Source organism: Stegodyphus dumicola, chromosome 5 (assembly GCF_044657685.1).
Source record: "Stegodyphus dumicola isolate Sdum_Otavi_A_Nest chromosome 5, ASM4465768v1".
Classification (NCBI taxonomy): Eukaryota; Metazoa; Arthropoda; class Arachnida; order Araneae; family Eresidae; genus Stegodyphus; species Stegodyphus dumicola.
In genome coordinates, this window is record NC_140772.1 from 150,590,238 (window position 1) to 150,608,462 (window position 18,225).

The 18,225-nt window shown below is 34.6% G+C and overlaps 1 protein-coding gene across 3 annotated transcripts in view; it reads left to right on the plus strand.

The window, feature by feature from the left end:
- The window catches only part of LOC118201253 (pre-piRNA 3'-exonuclease trimmer-like), a 189,055-nt gene extending 171,067 nt beyond the window's left edge, over window positions 1–17,988 (plus strand). For all 3 annotated transcript variants that reach the window (XM_085817201.1, XM_085817203.1, XM_085817202.1), the window contains 2 exons: window positions 11,228–11,326; window positions 17,547–17,988. In XM_085817201.1, the coding sequence (XP_085673327.1) occupies window positions 11,228–11,326; window positions 17,547–17,613 (166 nt within the window). In that variant the 3' untranslated portion in view covers window positions 17,614–17,988. The remainder of the gene's footprint in view (window positions 1–11,227; window positions 11,327–17,546) is intronic.
- The last annotated feature ends 237 nt before the right edge of the window (window positions 17,989–18,225 follow it).

Here is an 18,225-nt window from a genome sequence, read left to right on the forward strand (position 1 = left end):
TGGACTTCTACCTTTTTTTTCACACCTGCAGCTACATCTTGTTGGTGCTATCTTTCATTCTGCACAGAACGTCCGAAATGAAGTTGATCCGTGTTTGGACTTCCAGCCGCTAAGTTTCTGGGCCGAAAGCTTTGAAAAACTACCAAAACGTTGGCAGAAAATCGTAGATTTGGGTGGGTTTACTATTGCATGCAGATTAACTAAAGGCATAAAATCCTTAACCGAAACATAAGAACAATCTAATTCAATCACTTTTAAAGCAAAAAATGCACATTTACCAACACATAAGAATAAAAAAAACTGAGCTCATTGAACCGGGTAACAGAATGAGTATATATATATATATATATATATATATATATATATATATATATACTAATCATGCGTAATATTAATCATGAGTAACTAACTAAATAAATAAAAATTGGAATTAGAAACTTATGGAAGCATACAGTTTGCATGCAGATTTTCTGCAATTTTATTTCCCGTCAAAACTATATGCATATAAAATTTGAAACTGAGTAGTTAGTTGTTAACTAATAACGAACCTCTTTAGCGTAAATTATAATTTAAAGTTTTCCAGTAAAAAGTTAAAAAATAAATTTTACTGAAGTAAAATAAATATTACTTAGACATTAACTAAAACGGTCTTAACCCATTAACCGCCAAAACTACAAGGAATGTTTCTTTTCTCATGAAAATAATAGCAAATATTAAATTAAGCATTTATAATAAAAATTTACATTGAAAATAAAAAAAAAATGCTCTTACCTGTGGAAAAGTGTTGCGTTCGCGCAACGTCAGCGGAATAAGACTACGGATGTGTAAGTGAGTAGGATTGTACACGTGTGATGTTTCTTTTGAGTAGAGCGCAGGATTACTTTTTGGTTGTATAACATTTTATAAATCTACAAATCACTTTACTTGTAATTAATTTAATATTAAAATATACATTGCATTTCTTTTTACAAATACAGATTATTTCAATTGAAAGATTCAAGCATGAAAATCTTGATTACAATCATGATGTAAAGCTACATTACATACTTTGCATCTATAAACAGTCTGGCTACGGTACTCTTTACAACAAAGTCTTTTGTTATCAACGGACTTTACGATAAAATGTCTACCATCTCCATGCAATGGTTTTTGAATGCTGAATTTACTAGGTCTTCTTGTTGCTGATCTATTGCTGGCTGATTCTACTCTCTCAATAGGAGTTTGCAAAAGGAATAATGCATTCTCGCGTCTGAAATCTAAAAGAGACTTTATATTTCCAGTAATAAAAAGTGGTGATATTTAGTAAGTTTAGACGGTCTCACCTCATATAATTTATCAGTATTGTCAATTTGACTATTGTCAAATGCAAATTCTGCTTCATATTCCTATACAGCAAACGTGATATCGATTTTCGTACAACAGGAACAGAAATGTCCTTATCAAAAGACCAATATATTTTTTCTTGAGGTAAAGAATGACATCCTGTAAGCAATAATATTCCAATAAATCTTCTCATATAGGCTTCAGATGCAATAAATTCTGGGCTTTTTTTTTTTTTTTTCTCTGAGCGTATATATTTGTCTGTTCAACGAGAAGAGAGTAAATGTCTAAACCAAAACGAATTTCTCTTTTATCTCTTTCTTCATGTTCTTCCTGAGGCATTGTAGAGTCATTAGGATTTTTTGAGGCAAAAAAGATGAAAAATAGCAAACGCCTTCGCCGAGAATCGAACCACGGACCTTTGGAATACCGGCCCAGCGTGCAGAACCAGTACACCACGAAGGACGCTAGGAAAGTGGGAGAATACCTTATATACTTCTCTTTTTAAAGGGCGACTAGGGTTTTAGGGGACCTAGTCGCCAAATCCTGGGTGCGGAGAATCATCATCCACAACCCTTTTAGTTCAGGCGTCACTTGTAGAGTCATAAGGATTTTTTTGAGGCAGAAAAGATGAAAAATAGCAAACGCCTTCGCCGGGAATCGAACCACGGACCTTTGGAATACCGGCCTAGCGTGCAGAACCACTACACCACGAAGGACGCTAGGAAAGTGGGAGAATACCTTATAACATAACTAACAGTTCCTTTTTAATCCACTTCAAGATTTCAGTCTTCTGCTTTTTAAACTTTTGAGTATGACTATAACTGCTTTCAGAAGGCTGAAACATACTTCTTACGTGAATTTCAACTTCCCCAGTAGTATTATCAGGTTCTGTGTTTCTCCTTACTTGCTTTGGGAACATGCAAAGACTTGACACGGAACAGGGAGCTTACTAAAGCTATGTTCAATAAATGTGGGAAGTAGACAAGATACACAGGAAGGGTATACGAAACCCTTTATTTTTCACTCTTTACAATAATTTCCGGACTTCGGAATACAGAGACCAACCACTTGTGGTCTGAACGTAAGAATATAAAAATATTAACTAAACTCTAACTTAACTTTGCAATAATAAACAAGGGCCTACGTGGAAGATTGGCCGTATATTAACAGGAAGCCGTATGTAGTACAGAAAACTGTTAACACTACAATACGTTTAAAATTATTAAGAGGATTAAACCTCTGGCCTGGAAGGCAACCAGCAACCGAGTAAAACTGCTAAGGCAAGCGGCCTGCTTCGACTAACTCCTTCCTCTCTCTCGCTTGGCAAAAAGCCACAACTTAAGTACTTGGCGTTCGCCAGACAAATTTGCATAAATAAGTTAAAGCTTTTAATTCTGGCCGGAAGTAGAAAATAAGAAGTGATAGTAAAGATTTAAAATAAAATAAACGTTAGTAAAACTTAAGATCCTTATATACTTCCCGCCAGAGTTAATTAGTTTGAAACTGAGGTCTAAAACGACCTTGTTGAAAACTTTTAGCTCTAGAATCTAACACGAGGCCAATCTTTTACAAACATTCCTCACTAGAAACTAGAAATTTAAAAAAAATTTGTTTTTACATTATCAGCTCCATGGACAATTACTTTTCATCTGTACTGCATCTAAACAGGAGCTTTTAGTTGAAATCTGGTTTCTTCCAGAGATCTGGAAGGAAAACTAGTTTAATGAAATGTTAGACAATTAAATGGCAAGTCACATGAATATTTATATTTCTCCTAACATTCTTATTTCATTCATGACTTTATTTTAATTATCTCTCCCCGTGCTCTCTGACATGTGTTGTAAAAGAAAACACCAAACACGAATGTGTTTATGTATACGTGTTCAACACTGCCGCCTACAATCAAAACACTAACGTGTTAAAATTCAACATAACAAGACCTCGTAACACACCCTATCTTCAACTCTAAACCCTGAGGTACTATTCTGAAAGTGGCTAACTCTGAAGTGTAGCGTCAGAGAGCCTAACTACATTCATTCAACCTTTAACACATATTCACCATAATTTGGTCTTTTTACAATCACACGAATAAGTTTAAAATTTTTTTGCATTACTTTCACTTTTACCATATCACAGTATTTCTTAACATTTAAAATAACAGTTCACATTGTATATAAGAACATATTAACATGCCGTTAATTTTACGCATTTTAAAACATACATTAGTAGTACATTGTTAACTTCTATTCTTTTCCAAGCAAATGCCAATTCTTCTACATTGAAATACTACATTTCAAAAGTCTTTCAGACTGAAACTTCTTTCTTGCCAGAATGTTTTAAATAAAATTTATACAATAACTTTTACAATATTCAAGTATTTACACATTCCTATTATACATCAACTTTAGTTTTACTCGCGAGTAATTGAAAAACATAATACCAAAATCGGTAACAACTCATTTCTCGCCTTTTTGGCGATAAAGGTAGACCTCACATGAGGTAAAACTTCTTGAAATCTGCCACTTGCAGTAAGAATGAAAGATTAACTTAAGTTTGCAAAGTAACATAAAATTTTACTTATCTTTGTGATATTCGGACATTCTTTTCTCTGCCCAGTCCTGGAAGGTAGCAACGATTCGTGTTTGATTTATCCTCCTTCTTGTGCGGGCTCGCCCTTCAGTGCCTTCCTCTAGAAGCTTTCTTTTCCCTCCAGTTCGGTCACCCTTGAATACCTTCTTTTTCGCCTCTGCCTGTGGTCTTGGCCGTTTGATGGCCGCTGGTCTTGGCGGAACCGGGACACTTCTCTCTCGTTCCTGCTTGGACCTCGTTGCTGGCCGTTCAAATTTTCTTTGTATCTTTTCCTCCGCCGCTGGTGGTCCTTCCGTAATTCGGAGACATTTGCTGCGTAGAGTCCTGTCCGATGAGTAGATCTTCCGTTTGGGAGCCGGGTTATAGTTGCCGTTATTTCTCCTGGCTCTCTTTGCATTCGTCGTACTTCTCCCTTCTTCATTCTGGGGGTGGTCGTGCGCTCTCTTTTGTGGTCGGTGGAACGTTTTGTGGTCGGCTTCTTTTTCTTGTTACCTTCAATTTTCCAACGGGGAAACTTTCTTTTCAATTGCTCCTGCCTCCTAATGGCTTGTCCTTGTGCTTGTCGTTGTTCCACCTCTGGAGCTTGTGCCTGCCGTGCCGGATCCTGCAAAAGATCTTTGAATATTTGCATTTTATTACGGTCATAGTATGGTTTTATTTGGTCAATGTTTGCGGAGCATGTTTCACCATTCCTGGCTTTTAACACCACTACAGCGTGAGTTATTTTTTCTATGACATATGGTCCTTCAAATCGTGGAAAAAATTTGGCGGTTTTATCTTCTGGTGCTGAAGAAAGTGAATGCTTAATTTTTAATACTTCATCTCCTACTTTATAAGTTACTCCCCGTCGTTTCAAATCATAATAGAGGTTCTGTTTTCTTTGTGCTACGTCAGTGTTCTTTTTTGCTTCTTTAATTAATTTTTCTATATCACCCATTTTAAATTCTGGGGCTCTTTGTTGAACATAAAATAATTTATCTAACGGCGTTATAATCTTTCTGCCTAAAAATAACTCAGCAGGAGTTTTGCCCGTTGTATCATGTTTTGCGGTCCTAAGGGCGAAAGCAAATTCATTGACATAGTTATCCCAGCTTTTATGAAAATTTTTAACATAACTACGGATAATTTTCACTATATTTCTATTGACCCGTTCCGCTATATTTGATTGCGGCCGATACGGGACCATTTTTAAATGACGTATGTCCAGTTTTTGGCACATGTCTTCAAATATATTACTTACAAATTGAGGACCATTATCCGATATAACTTTAAGGGCGCCCCGTATTTTAAAATATATTTATTTGAAATAGAATCAGTAACTAATTTCGCGGAGTCTCGTTTTAAGGGAACAATTTCGGTCCACTTACTAAAATGATCAACCATAACAAGGAGATAGCGACTTTTATTTAACTGACTTTTTGGGAAAGGGCCCAATAAATCGATGCCAATTATTTCATTTGGAAATTCGGATTTAATACTATTTAAAAACACGGCCGGACGGAAATTAATATAATTAACTGCTTGACATGTTGGGCAGGACTGGACATACGCCATTGTTAACTTTTGCAGTTCAGGAAAGTAGACTGCCTCGCGTACGCGTTGGATAGTTTTTCGAATACCAGCATGAGAAGCTAAAGGGCTGTCATGTAACTCCTGCAGGATATTTAATCTAAGACTAGCTGGGATAACAGGTCGAAATTCGTTGTTGGAATTTGTAGTTTTTGTATAAAATAATAGACCATCTATTAGTTCGTAATGGGCCGCCCTATTTCTTATCGCCACAATATCTTGGTGGCTAAAATTTTCAGGATCCTTTAAATACTCATAAATGTTTCCAAACTCAGGATCCTTACCCAGTTCGGTTATTACAGTTTCTCGGGAATTTATTGTACATGCTGTGAGCATTGCCACCTTTACAGTATTACCTTCTTCATCTATTTTTATTCTGGATAGGGCATCTGCTACGATATTTTCCTTTCCGGGGGTATGCTTGATTACCAGATTATATTCTTGTAGCTTGAGTGCCCATCTTATTAACCTCGGGGATAAGTTTTTCCCTGAGTACAATCTAGTTACCGCCTCAAGATCAGAATACACTATTATTCGAGCCTTTCCAAAATAAACTCGGAACTTTGGCACTGCTAAAAGAACTGCAAGTGCCTCTCTCTCGGTCGCGGAATAATTTCTTTGTGTTTGATTTAAAGTTCGACTAAAAAATGCCACCGGCTGCTGATTTTGCGAAAGTACCGCTCCTACCGCATAATCCGAAGCATCCGCTAAAATTTCTAAATTCTCATCCTTTTCAGGAAATTTCAACACAGGGGCTTGCGTTAATGCTTGCTTTAATTTTTCGAAAGCACTATTGGCTTCGGCCGTCCACGAGAATCTTGCCTTTTTCCTTTTTAATTTTAACAATGGTTCAGCAATAGCTTCAAAATCTTTTATAAAGGACCTATAATATGAATAAAGTCCTAGAAAAGAAGAGAGCTTCTTAGCCGTATTTGGCGGCGGATACTTTTTCACAGCGATTATTTTTGATTCGTCTTGTCTCGCTTCCTTTCTAAGATATTTTGTAACCTAAATATTTTAATTCAGGGGCTGCAAATTTGCACTTTTCGACATTAACTTTTAGACCGGCCTCATTTAATAATGAAAACACCTGTCTTAAATCCTGTACATGTTGGTCCAGATTATCACTAGTAATAATGATATCGTCTAAATAGATAAATGTGGACTTTCCAAGAACATGCCTTAACACAATGTCCATACATCGCTGAAATGTTGCCGGTGCCCCTGAAAGGCCAAACGGCATACGCAGGAATGCATAAGTGCCAGACTTGGTTATAAAAGCAGTCTTAGGCACGTCCTCCGGTCTAACCCCTATTTGAAAATAACCAGTCGTTAAGTCTAACGTAGTCATGTATTTCGTAGAAGTTATGTTCCTTAAAATTTCTTCAATAATAGGTAACGGATATACCGGATATTTTGTCATGGAGTTTAATTTACGATAGTCAATTGCAAAACGCCACCTTTTTGGATGTGTTACTGGATAGTCATTATTTTTCTTACGTAACGCAACCGGGCTAGCATAACTACTGAGATGGGCGTTAGGATCTTTTTACGTAACATATCTTGAATGTGCCACTCTATAATTTTTTCTTTATTCTTATCGTACCGGTATGCTTTGTGGCGAACTGGCATTGAGTCTCCGGTGTCAATACTATGGTTAGTAACTTGAGTAAATCCTGGAATATCACTAAATAACGAAGCAAATTCACTTACCACTTGTCGGATTCTTTGTTGCTCTTCCTTAGGCAGGTGATCAAGGTTTAACATTGGCGGTTCCGATTTTTCTTCTCGAACTGGTTTCATCGTCAGCTTATGGGACGCTTCATTAAAATCCAGCGTTGCTTCTGCCTCTGAAAGAAAATCTATCCCTAAGATAATATGTGCTTGCAGATTCTTTACTATAAAAAACATATCCTTTACTTGTTCGTTCTTGATACGAATGTATAGCGGTAATTTACCTATGCACTTACATCTTTCTCCTTGAGCAGCTAACACTGTCGTATTATCCGAATTATATATGCGATATTTACGAAAATACTTCCTAAAAAAATCTTCTGCAACACAGGAACACTGCGCGCCTGTATCCAGGAGTGCGGTGGCTGGGATGTTATTCACCAACACTTCAATCTTCGGAAGAGTCAAATTTTTCACCATTACTGTATTTAACTTGAAGGAAGAGGGGTTTTCTTGGCCTTCGGATTTCCGCACCCTCCCGTCAGCAGAAATCCGTTTTAGTTTAAATCCTTTTTTCTTTCCATGCTTTCCTTCTTTTTCCACTGGCCTTGACACTTTTTTCCTGGATTGCTATTGAACTGTCGACGTTCGCCGGCTATTTTTGGATGCTCGGGTTTCCTTTCCCACCAGTTTCGCCTTGCTTCCGTAGCCGTGTGCTTGACTTTGCTGTGGTCTTGGCTCACCAAATTGGTTTCGTTGTTGATATTGGCGTCTTCTTTCAATGTCCGCCGTTCTTCTACTTTCAAACTGGATTGCTAGCTCAAATAACAGTGTAGTCGGATTCCTTAATTTAATAAAGTCTTGTACTTGGGGAAGTAACTTCGGCAAAATCACTTGAATTATCTCAGGATCCGGACGGTTTCCATACAAGAGTTTGAAGACGTGAATTTTTCTTAAAATAAAGGTGGAAAGATTTTCGATTCTTTGCTGATATATGCTGAAAAGTTCCGTTTCTAATTTCGCACGATCCCTTACGACAGGGAAGGCTTTTACTCGGGCAGTCTTGAAATTTTCGTAAGTATAGGTGGGACTTCCTGCTTGACCCAAGAGATTTCTGCCTATACATTTGAAGGTGACGTTCTGGAACTCGTGCACGGGATACATCATGAAGTGGTCATCTAGTTTTTACAAAAAACTGGTTACCGGTGAGTTTCCATTAAATGTTGCTTCTGGTTTCATCGAAGCGCGCATGGTCTGGACGATGTAACCAAATCCTTCCAGGGCGGCAGCTGGCATTTCTGGATTCTGAGGCGCTTCTGCAGGCAGCACAGGTTCTTCTTGAAACTCGGCCATGGTTATTCTTCTTCGTCGGGCGCCACTATCAGGTTCAGTGTTCCGCCTTACTTGCTTAGGGAACATTCAAGAACCTGACTCGGAACAGGGAGCTTACTAAAGCTATGTTCAATAAATGTGGGAAGTAGACAAGATACACAAGAAGGGTATACGAAACCCTTTATTTTTCACTCTTTACAATAATTTCCGGACTTCGGAGTACAGAGACCAACCACTTGTGGTCTGAACGTAAGAATATAAAAATATTAACTAAACTCTAACTTAACTTTGGAATAATAAACAAGGGCCTACGTGGAAGATTGGCCGTATATTAACAGGAAGCCGTATGTAGTACAGAAAACTGTTAACACTACAATACGTTTAAAATTATTAAGAGGATTAAACCTCTGGCCTGGAAGGCAACCAGCAACCGAGTAAAACTGCTAAGGCAAGCGGCCTGCTTCGACTAACTCCTTCCTCTCTCTCGCTTGGCAAAAAGCCACAACTTAAGTACTTGGCGTTCGCCAGACAAATTTGCATAAATAAGTTAAAGCTTTTAATTCTGGCCGGAAGTAGAAAATAAGAAGTGATAGTAAAGATTTAAAATAAAATAAACGTTAGTAAAACTTAAGATCCTTACAGTATCATTTGGTAAAATATCATTATCATTATTTAAAACATTGCATTCCTTTCTTCTTTGTCACTAGATTCTGCAATTTCTGGGGGAACAACAGCTATATCAGTTTCATTCTGGTCATTATTAACATTATCATCATCTGATTCTTCATCAAAAAACCTTTGAAGGGCTTCTTCTAATGCAAGATACCTCATTCTAGGCATTTTTAAACAACCAGAACATCGAAAGGAATGAGTGAAAAATGAGATTGACTACCCGTTTCCTGCTGACGTTGCGTCAGCGCAACACCTGTTTTAACTTCCTTCTCAACACAAATATAAACATCTGACTGATAAAATGTTCTGATAAACGGTGACCTTGACTAAAAATAGATCACTCATAAGGACTGCGATTCTTTCGTTAAATATTTTCAGCAAAAATACCCGGTCGAAAATTTTGCTTAAAGTATGAGATTAATTATTATACACAAAATGATTGTTGAAGGCAAATATTTTTTTTACAGAAATAATCTTCATAATATCCCCTAAACAAAATCATCTGCTGGTATAAAATATCTTAGGTAATTAAGACACAATAACACGCCGAATAAATACTTATTCAGAAGTCAAACAACAAAATTCTGTGAAAATTTTGTAAATATAACGCTGATTCTTGTTGTTTGACTTCTGAATTAGTATATCTTAGGTAGTTATATTTATATAAGCATTTGTTTTGACCGTTGCATCAACGCAACACCAGCGGCTAATGGGTTAAGGAAAATGCGCACGATTTCTATAATGCAAGTTCATGTGTAAGGAAACAGGTTATATTTATTTTTTGTTTCTGATCTGTGTGCAACGTTTCACAGAGAGTGTACTCTTTCACAGGTTTCACTGCTTACCATTTAAACTAGCCGGGAAGTATGTTTCACAGATCGTTGCTGTCGTCGTAGCATGGAATTCCTGTTCTTTAGTGTCAAATGCCCGAGTTTATACTTTTATCTCAATGTTTCCATTAGAAATATGCATTGTTTAAAATTATACGTATTAGAATTTTTTTTTTAATTCGCCGTGTGTTATAAACGAGGCAGGTCTCTCGGAGAATTGTTTTTAATTTAAAAATTTTTTGCCTCTAATATATAGAAGGTTCATAAAAAGCTCTTGATGCTATGTTTAATATATTTGTAGTATTGTTTATTTCTGCTATTTTAGAAATTATTTGTTCACGCAGAAACACCTCAATAATATATTTCACAATTTGCATTAATTACTGATGGAAAATTTTTATATTTATGATTTTATATTATGTAACTTAAAGCATGAAATTATTTGAATCAATGAAAGTGGTTATTTAGTTTTAAACACAAAGATAAAGGATGTGGAATAAGTACAACTAAAAGCAATTAATTCAAATGCTTCTGCTATCTTCTCAGGTATCATAGGGTTATTATTAACTCTTCAAGAAAAAGAACGAAACTTTTGCTATCATGGGAAAGCACGCTGTGCACAGTGAGACCAAACCATTCAAAAATGCTTCCTGAAAATAAAATTTTCGGAGAATAACTCAGTGCAAGCTTTAAACATTTTACTTACTGTGTTATGAATCTGTTTAAAGTATGGGATCGATTTGGATAAAGTGTGCATTGTAAGATTAATATGGGGAGTTAAATTCAAAATGAAAAATTTGCTTATATGGAATTAGGAGCCAAATTCTGTCTCTTATGTATAGTGTATAGTATGTCTCTTATGTATAGTGTATAGTATGTCTCTTATGTATAGTGTATAGTATGTCTCTTATGTATAGCTAAAAGGAATTCAGAAATTTCGAGATCTGGGTTTCAAATTAAGATATTAATTAAATCTCAAATTCTGAACCTCTTCCAAAATAGTAGTTTGGCGCGCTTTCACAGATGTTTCGCAGATGGCGATATTCTCGCCTTTAGAGAGTTACTGAAACAGTAAATTGCGAGCTACATAAAAATCTCATTACTTTAGCATGATATAAGAATTCTGCACGCATGTATGGATACAGTATTTGCTGTTATTTATGCAGTTTTTTTTAACTGTATGCTTATTTTGTAATTTCTTTATTTCATACGAATGTTATTTTTTTTCTCTTTCGTAGCTATAAAGATATTCTGCGCGACTTCCAGAACGACAAGGAATTCATTGTTACAAAATATGACGTTTTTAAACATTCACCCATTGTAAATTCAGCTTTATGGTAAGTTATGGGTATGTTCCATTGCATTTAATGTGCGAGATATTGTCTGCGTTTTGAAGGATAAAACGATGTACTTTCTTTTTACCTTTCGTGAGCTGTCTTAACTTTCTGATGAGTAAATTAGACTTTTAAAAGGGCAAATATTAAATAATATTGATAAGAATTTACAAATCATGTACTACATACCGGTGTTTTAAATATTAGGATATATTGTTATGAATTTAAATTTTTGATAATGTAATTGTTTTTGATAATGTAATTGTCTGTTGTAATTGTTTTTTCTATTTGATTGTTTCTGATATATGTTCCAGACAGTAGGTAGTTATCTGAGTGTATTTAACTAAAATGTTGAAACTCTGAATCAAAATCACCGAAAAATAACAACTACGAATAATTTGATTATCCTCTAAAATACTTTTAGATAATCTTCTAATGTGAGAACAAAATCAACGCAGTGTGTAATGAAGCAAGGATATCAAAGAAGCACTGAAAAAAAGTCGCTTAGAATAAATCAAGTTTAGCTATGAAGCTTAAATTCTAAATCACGAGACAGATAATTTTAATATTTCACAATAGAGTGCTGATTTCCTGTGATTAAATATTTTGTAAGTTTTCATTGTATTTGCAACAAGGAAAATTCAATATTTAATTATCGACTTTGATTAGTATTAGGTGTTTGCATAATTCAAGGTTTTTTAAAAAATTATGTTGCATAGTTTTTCAATATGAACTGTATCTGAAGAGATTAATATTTTATGTTCGGATTTTAAGATGAGTAGACATCATGATACTCGAATTAAAATTTAAAATTAATAATATTGCAACTCCACGGCTTGAAATTATTTAAAACTGTTAATTTTTCTTTTAATTTTTTTTCAGGCGCCATTGTTTTACGTTTACTGTGTCATTTTGTGCCTCTATATTTTGTATTTTTATATACAGATGCTGTTCGCACATTTTTTAGACGGTTTTCTTTATAGTTGAAAAAATAATTTACTTAAAATTTCTATGTTTCAAATGTTCTGTTTGATAACCCTTATTCTCCACTATTTTTTGACACCGTAAATTCCAAGACAACAAAGCCTTTTATAGTATCGGAAGAGATATTTTATTCCATTCCTCTTAAACAACTTTCCAAATTCTAAGGAGTGTTGTCGGTCGGCGTTTGGGAAATTTGTTTTTAAAAGTCCGAAAGCGCAAAAAATCCGTGTGTGTTACATCCGGAGATTTGGTAGGGATGTGAGTGAAATTGATACCTGTTTCATTCTATTTTTTCAAGAAAATTAACAATGGATTTTAGCGTGTGGCTGCTTGCTTTGTCTTGATGCAGTTCTACCGATTGATGGCACTGTGGGTAAAGAGAGGTATTTCATATTTGGGAACTGGATACAAAATATGTTCTTGATAATACGTGGAATTGATCATAACATTTTTCTCCGTTTTCTTTATTTCTAATTTGCCGTATATGAAAAAACAGCAACAATCATAAATCTCTTTAAAAAACTTTCTTTAGATTCTTGGAACCGTGTTTTAAGATTTCTTCTCCTTTTAGATGATAATAAATGGACTTTCTCTTTAGATTCTTGGAACCATGTTTTAAGATTTTTTCTCCTTTTTGATGATAATAAATTACATCTTTTTTTTATTGCAAGCATTTAAATGCACTCAGTATTTATCTACTGTGATAATATCTTTCCATTTTTATCTGGATAAATGTTTCTCATATAGAATTCTGCTTTGCGTTCGGCGATATGTTGCGGAGAAACACGATGCTTATGATGTTTTTCGCCTTTTTAAAATTCAGACACTTGGAGCACTTTAATGATTTTGCAACTGTCTTTTTACTTGGCGGGTTTTCTTTTAAAATTAAAGATCATACCTTTGCAACATTCGAAACATTCCGCTTTTTCCTTCCTTGGACATGTATTTGGAACAATTTTTCCACTTGAAGCCAAACTTTGATGGCATTTTCCCCTTCCTTTCTTGGACAATATTATCTGTCGTAGATTTAGATATCGAAAAACCATGTCTTTTACAGTGTTTTTTAATAACTAGATACGAATAAATTTCTTCGGAAAGAGCACTAATATAGCCTTCCATTCACTCTTTTTTAAAAGCGCCATTTTATATGAAAACAAAACTGGCAAGTAGCAGTTGATAATTTATACTTTAAAAATGTAGTTGTAGTTTAAAAAAATAATCCAAGTAGGCATTTTTTTATAGGTAAGCAAAATCGTGTAAAAACAATGTGCGATTAGCCTTAGTGTTATGCTTGTATATATATGCTTAGATTTGAAGAGATTTTGTACAAATTAATGAACAAATGGAATATTACCCATTGAAAAAAATTTACTGTGTATAACTTTTTCCGGCCATGTATTTGATTTTAAAAACTGGAATTAGAAATAATTATATGTAGTGATTCTCATAATGAGAAATATGTAATTGAAAAAAGTCTTTAGTTCAAAATTCATAAACTTTTTTTTTTTTTTTTTTTTTTTTTTTTTTTTGTATTAACTACTTAAGCACATATGCCGAATTAATTCATTATACGTAATATATGCAGTTTCCTTTATCCCGAGATAACTGGGACTGAACTGACTGAGTGAGCTCAGTCTCGTCGAACCTGTTTATGTTCGGGCAAAGATGTACAAGACAACTAGGATAATGTCCTTTGCTTTGCTTGCTTAGAGAAAGAATAATTTTCCGTCACAACCCGAATTATTTAAAATTTTGCGATAGACTTCAGTTAAGTTACTGGTCAATAGATGATGCCATTAAATACGAATTAATTTAGCTCGACGAATTTCGTTTATGATTAGATGTCGGTATTTCTTTACGCAAGTCGGATCGAATCTTATTGTTTTTATGTATTTTAGTGATAATTTACGCTGTTATTGTACACGTTGAAAATGTCGGAATACGAAAATGAATATGAATATTTTGGTGTGTCAGATATCGAGCAGAGTTTAGATCAGGGATGGGCAAACGTTTTCGGTCGCGGGCCACAAATCGATAAAAAAAAGTTTGGCGGGCCAACATAAATTTTTCTAAAATTTTAAAAACAATATACAAGTATTACAATTTAAATATGTTAACGAGATGAATGAAATTGCGATTTAATTTTTAAAAGTTCCTTATATTGAGCTTCGAAGTGAGATGTACTGATTCTAAGGAACGAAGCTAAATGCTCATCAGTCTGTCTACTTCTGAAATAATTCTTTTCCAAGGTTTATACTTGAAACACTTGTTCACATATATAAGATGAAGCAAACATAGCACTGATTTTCTGGGCGTGAGATATTAAATCTGGGAAACTTACGTTCGATAATGATTTGTAAAACTCTAACTTTGGCATATTTAGAAACAACTGCTTGAGATGATTGTTAGATTGCAACTCAATTAATTCAAGCTGCAAATCTGAACACAATGCTTCACAATTTATGTTGAAAGGTATGGTAAAAATATCCACTTCTGTTTGAATGGCACTGAAATTTGCGATCTGGATACTGTTAATCTTCTTATAAATATTTTGTCAGCCAAATAATGTTTTACAAAGACTTTCTGCATTTTGTTTGCTTTCATATTCTTCGTAACTGGAATTCTTATGCTTAGGTGTGAAATGATGGGAAATGTTATATTCCGTGAAGACTGCTTCAGCTTAATTGCACATGAGACACACTGGTTTATCTTTTACAACTGTAAAAAATATTTCTAGGTCCATTTATCATTAAAAACACGGCACTCTGAATCAACTTTACGTTTATTAGTAGCCATTTCGGCATTTCGGGGTTTAAATATTTTACGAATAACCCAAACAAGCACTAGCTACGCTATACTTTTAATAATTTCACCACTATTCACAATGATGCCATATGTCTGCAATTTTTCCATACGCAATGAATAATATTAGACCTCGCGCCAAAAGAAAAGGCCGCTGGCTGGAGCTTAAAATGCGCAGTCTGCCACTTGTGAAATCTAATTCACCTACACTAGATTCCCATATGTCTGCTCCCCGAGAAAGCGATAAGGCTTGTTGGCGCCAATCTACATCTATAACTAACAAAGAACTTCCCGCTTTTAACACTTTACCGATTGAAAGCTGTCTGTGCTTGCTATTTCCGTCAATTTATGTTTTGTAGAACAAAAATATAGAAAATAAAAAGATCATCAGTCTTTTGGGAAAGAAAAAAAAAATAATATTTAAACGAAGTAGAAAAGGAGATGAACATATAATATATAAATATGTATTTCTTTTAATTTGTCTTGGACCGGAAAATTAAAATTCTATCGGCGGGCCGGATAGAATCTTCAGGCGGGCCTGTTTTGGCCCGCGGGCCGTAGTTTGCCCATCCCTGGTTTAGATATTAGTGAGAATCGTCTAGCTCGTCCGATGAATTAGAATCAGTTATGACTTTTGTTCATTAATGGTTTATGCCACCTTCACCCATGTTTCCCATTGTAGCAAATATAAAATAAATTTTCATTTTTCTTGAAGAAGACGGTACTACTGTTTTATATTATGTTTTCATGAAGAAGACGGTACCACTGTTCTATATTTTTTCAATCAATTTTTGAATGACGAAATTATCGACATGATAACATATGAAACAAATAGGTCAGCAATTCTCTGCAAGTAAGTCCTAATTTGGCTCTTATTGGCAAAAATATTTTTGGATTATAATTAGACACACTGGTTTCTTTTCAAATCGACATTAAAAAAATAGCAAATTTTCGGCTAATAATTAAAAACTAATTTAGTCTTTAAGCGGTTAAAGCATACGATGATTCAACATTCATAGAAATGACTTTATAACAAAGCACACGAGACATGTATGGAATCATTAATGACCCGGAAAGTTTCAAACTGGCTTTGATATTTCTTCAAGACGGGGTGGCACCTGGTGGAATTCATAATTAAAATATGATTGTCGTGGTTGACAAGATGGCGAGGTTATTATACTTTACATGCATCCATTGTTTTAATCAATTTATTGCCATTTTATAGGACTCATGTGTACAGGAATAATTACAAAAGTTAATTCACTGTAGCTTAAAGAAACAATCGGAGGTTTAAACGTTTCAGGTGTTGTCTCAACACCTTACAAAATAACTCCAGCCACACCAGCTAAAACCAAACTCAATCTCATGTGCAAACTTCAGCTATCTGTCTCTCTTGCCGGCTGTTGGCTGGTCACTAGGAAGACATATGGTCTTTGAAAGGAGACATCTTTTCTAATTTATTGTCAGAAATATAGTAAATTTGTTATTTGGCGTTCACTTTTGTGACTTATTTGTTGATTTCGTACCATCGACGCCAGAGATGATATAGAAATGAAGTTATTGGGATCGTGGATGGGAGCAAAACATCATCTCTAAACAAGTGTAGGTCCAAAGTTTGTATGTCAGATTCTTGAAGACCCGACATTTGCTCACCGATATCGTAGGGAAAGCTATCTGAAAGGCTTTGTTATAGAGAGTCATAGTGGCACTATCTTCAGCCTCAAGGTTTGGAGCATTATCATATTTCATTCACGCATTCTCTTTTTGCTAATCGTAGGCACTATGACTAATCAGCGTTATAGTTTTGAGATGATGGTAGAATAAATCTTACATTCCAGCAGGACAGTGGTCTTATCCATGCCGCATGCGTTATTTAGTATTTCGTATGTGACTCCTAAAGCTCAATTTTTGTCTTGGATTGCGTGGTGGACTGATTTGGTGTAGGGCATAATGGCTAAAAGATTGCCTGGTGTGTCCTCACGCGCAACTACAACTGACGATTTTTAGATTATATATTTAATATGCAGCATGGAATGACATCCTACAAACCGCTATCCAAAATGTGTATCGGTCATGTGTGATCGATCAGTTGTGAGTTCTAAGGAAGTCAAATAAAATACTCAATTTAGCTTACTCCTTTTGACTTACAGTGTTAAAATTTTAATCATTTATATTTTGCGTCATGTGTGTTCTTTCCGTTAATTATCTTTGTTATAACACATATCTTTCTTGCTGTTGCAATTTATATTTATGGAACAGCAGAGTATATTTTTCTTTCGCTTTTAACTTAAATTTGATTGCTAAAATAATTAAAGATTCTTATGTCTCATTTTCTATCTCAGATTTAAATGCTGTGTTTTATGCTATTTTAATTAATTACTATGAAAAATTTTCATTATTTCTACTAACCATGTCATTTATATTTATATAATTTTAGGTTTACTGCTATTACCTCAGGCTGCATGGTTTCTTACCTTGTTTACAAGCTGGTCTCAAGTTCTTAGAATTTAATGGATCTTGTAATTTATTTCTAAAACTCGCTCAGTGGTGTTTCAAGGCACTTTATAACAATTGAAATTAAATATATTTATACTGTCTCAGTCTTCATTTTGAAAGAAATTTATAATTCTAATCCTGATTGAATTTTTTCCCCTCTATATTCAAGTTATGTATTGAAAGAACTTATCTGGTGTCTGAGTGCTGTGCTATGTGTGTGTCAAAGCACTTTAGATTCTAAAACAAACTGTATTGTTTTATTAAATCATGATTTATATTTCTCCAGAAAGATGCTAAATTATATTTTTCATTTGCCTATTGTAATGTGTTAAGAAATTATTCAAAATTTGATGTACTCGTTTAATGATTAAATTTCGATTTTTTTTTTTTTTTTGTTGTTGTTGTTTTTTCTCTCCCTCGTAATTAAGCACATGTATCTATCTATAAATGCATATTCTTTACATACAGGGTTCGTACGGTCCTTAAAAGTCCTTAATTTTTTCAAAAATGATTTTTGGTCCTTAAAAGGCCTTAATTTTGGCCAAAATGAATAAACGGTCCTTAATTTTGCTCATTTGACATTTCTTATCATTTCTAATGATTGCCATTCTCAGTGTGAA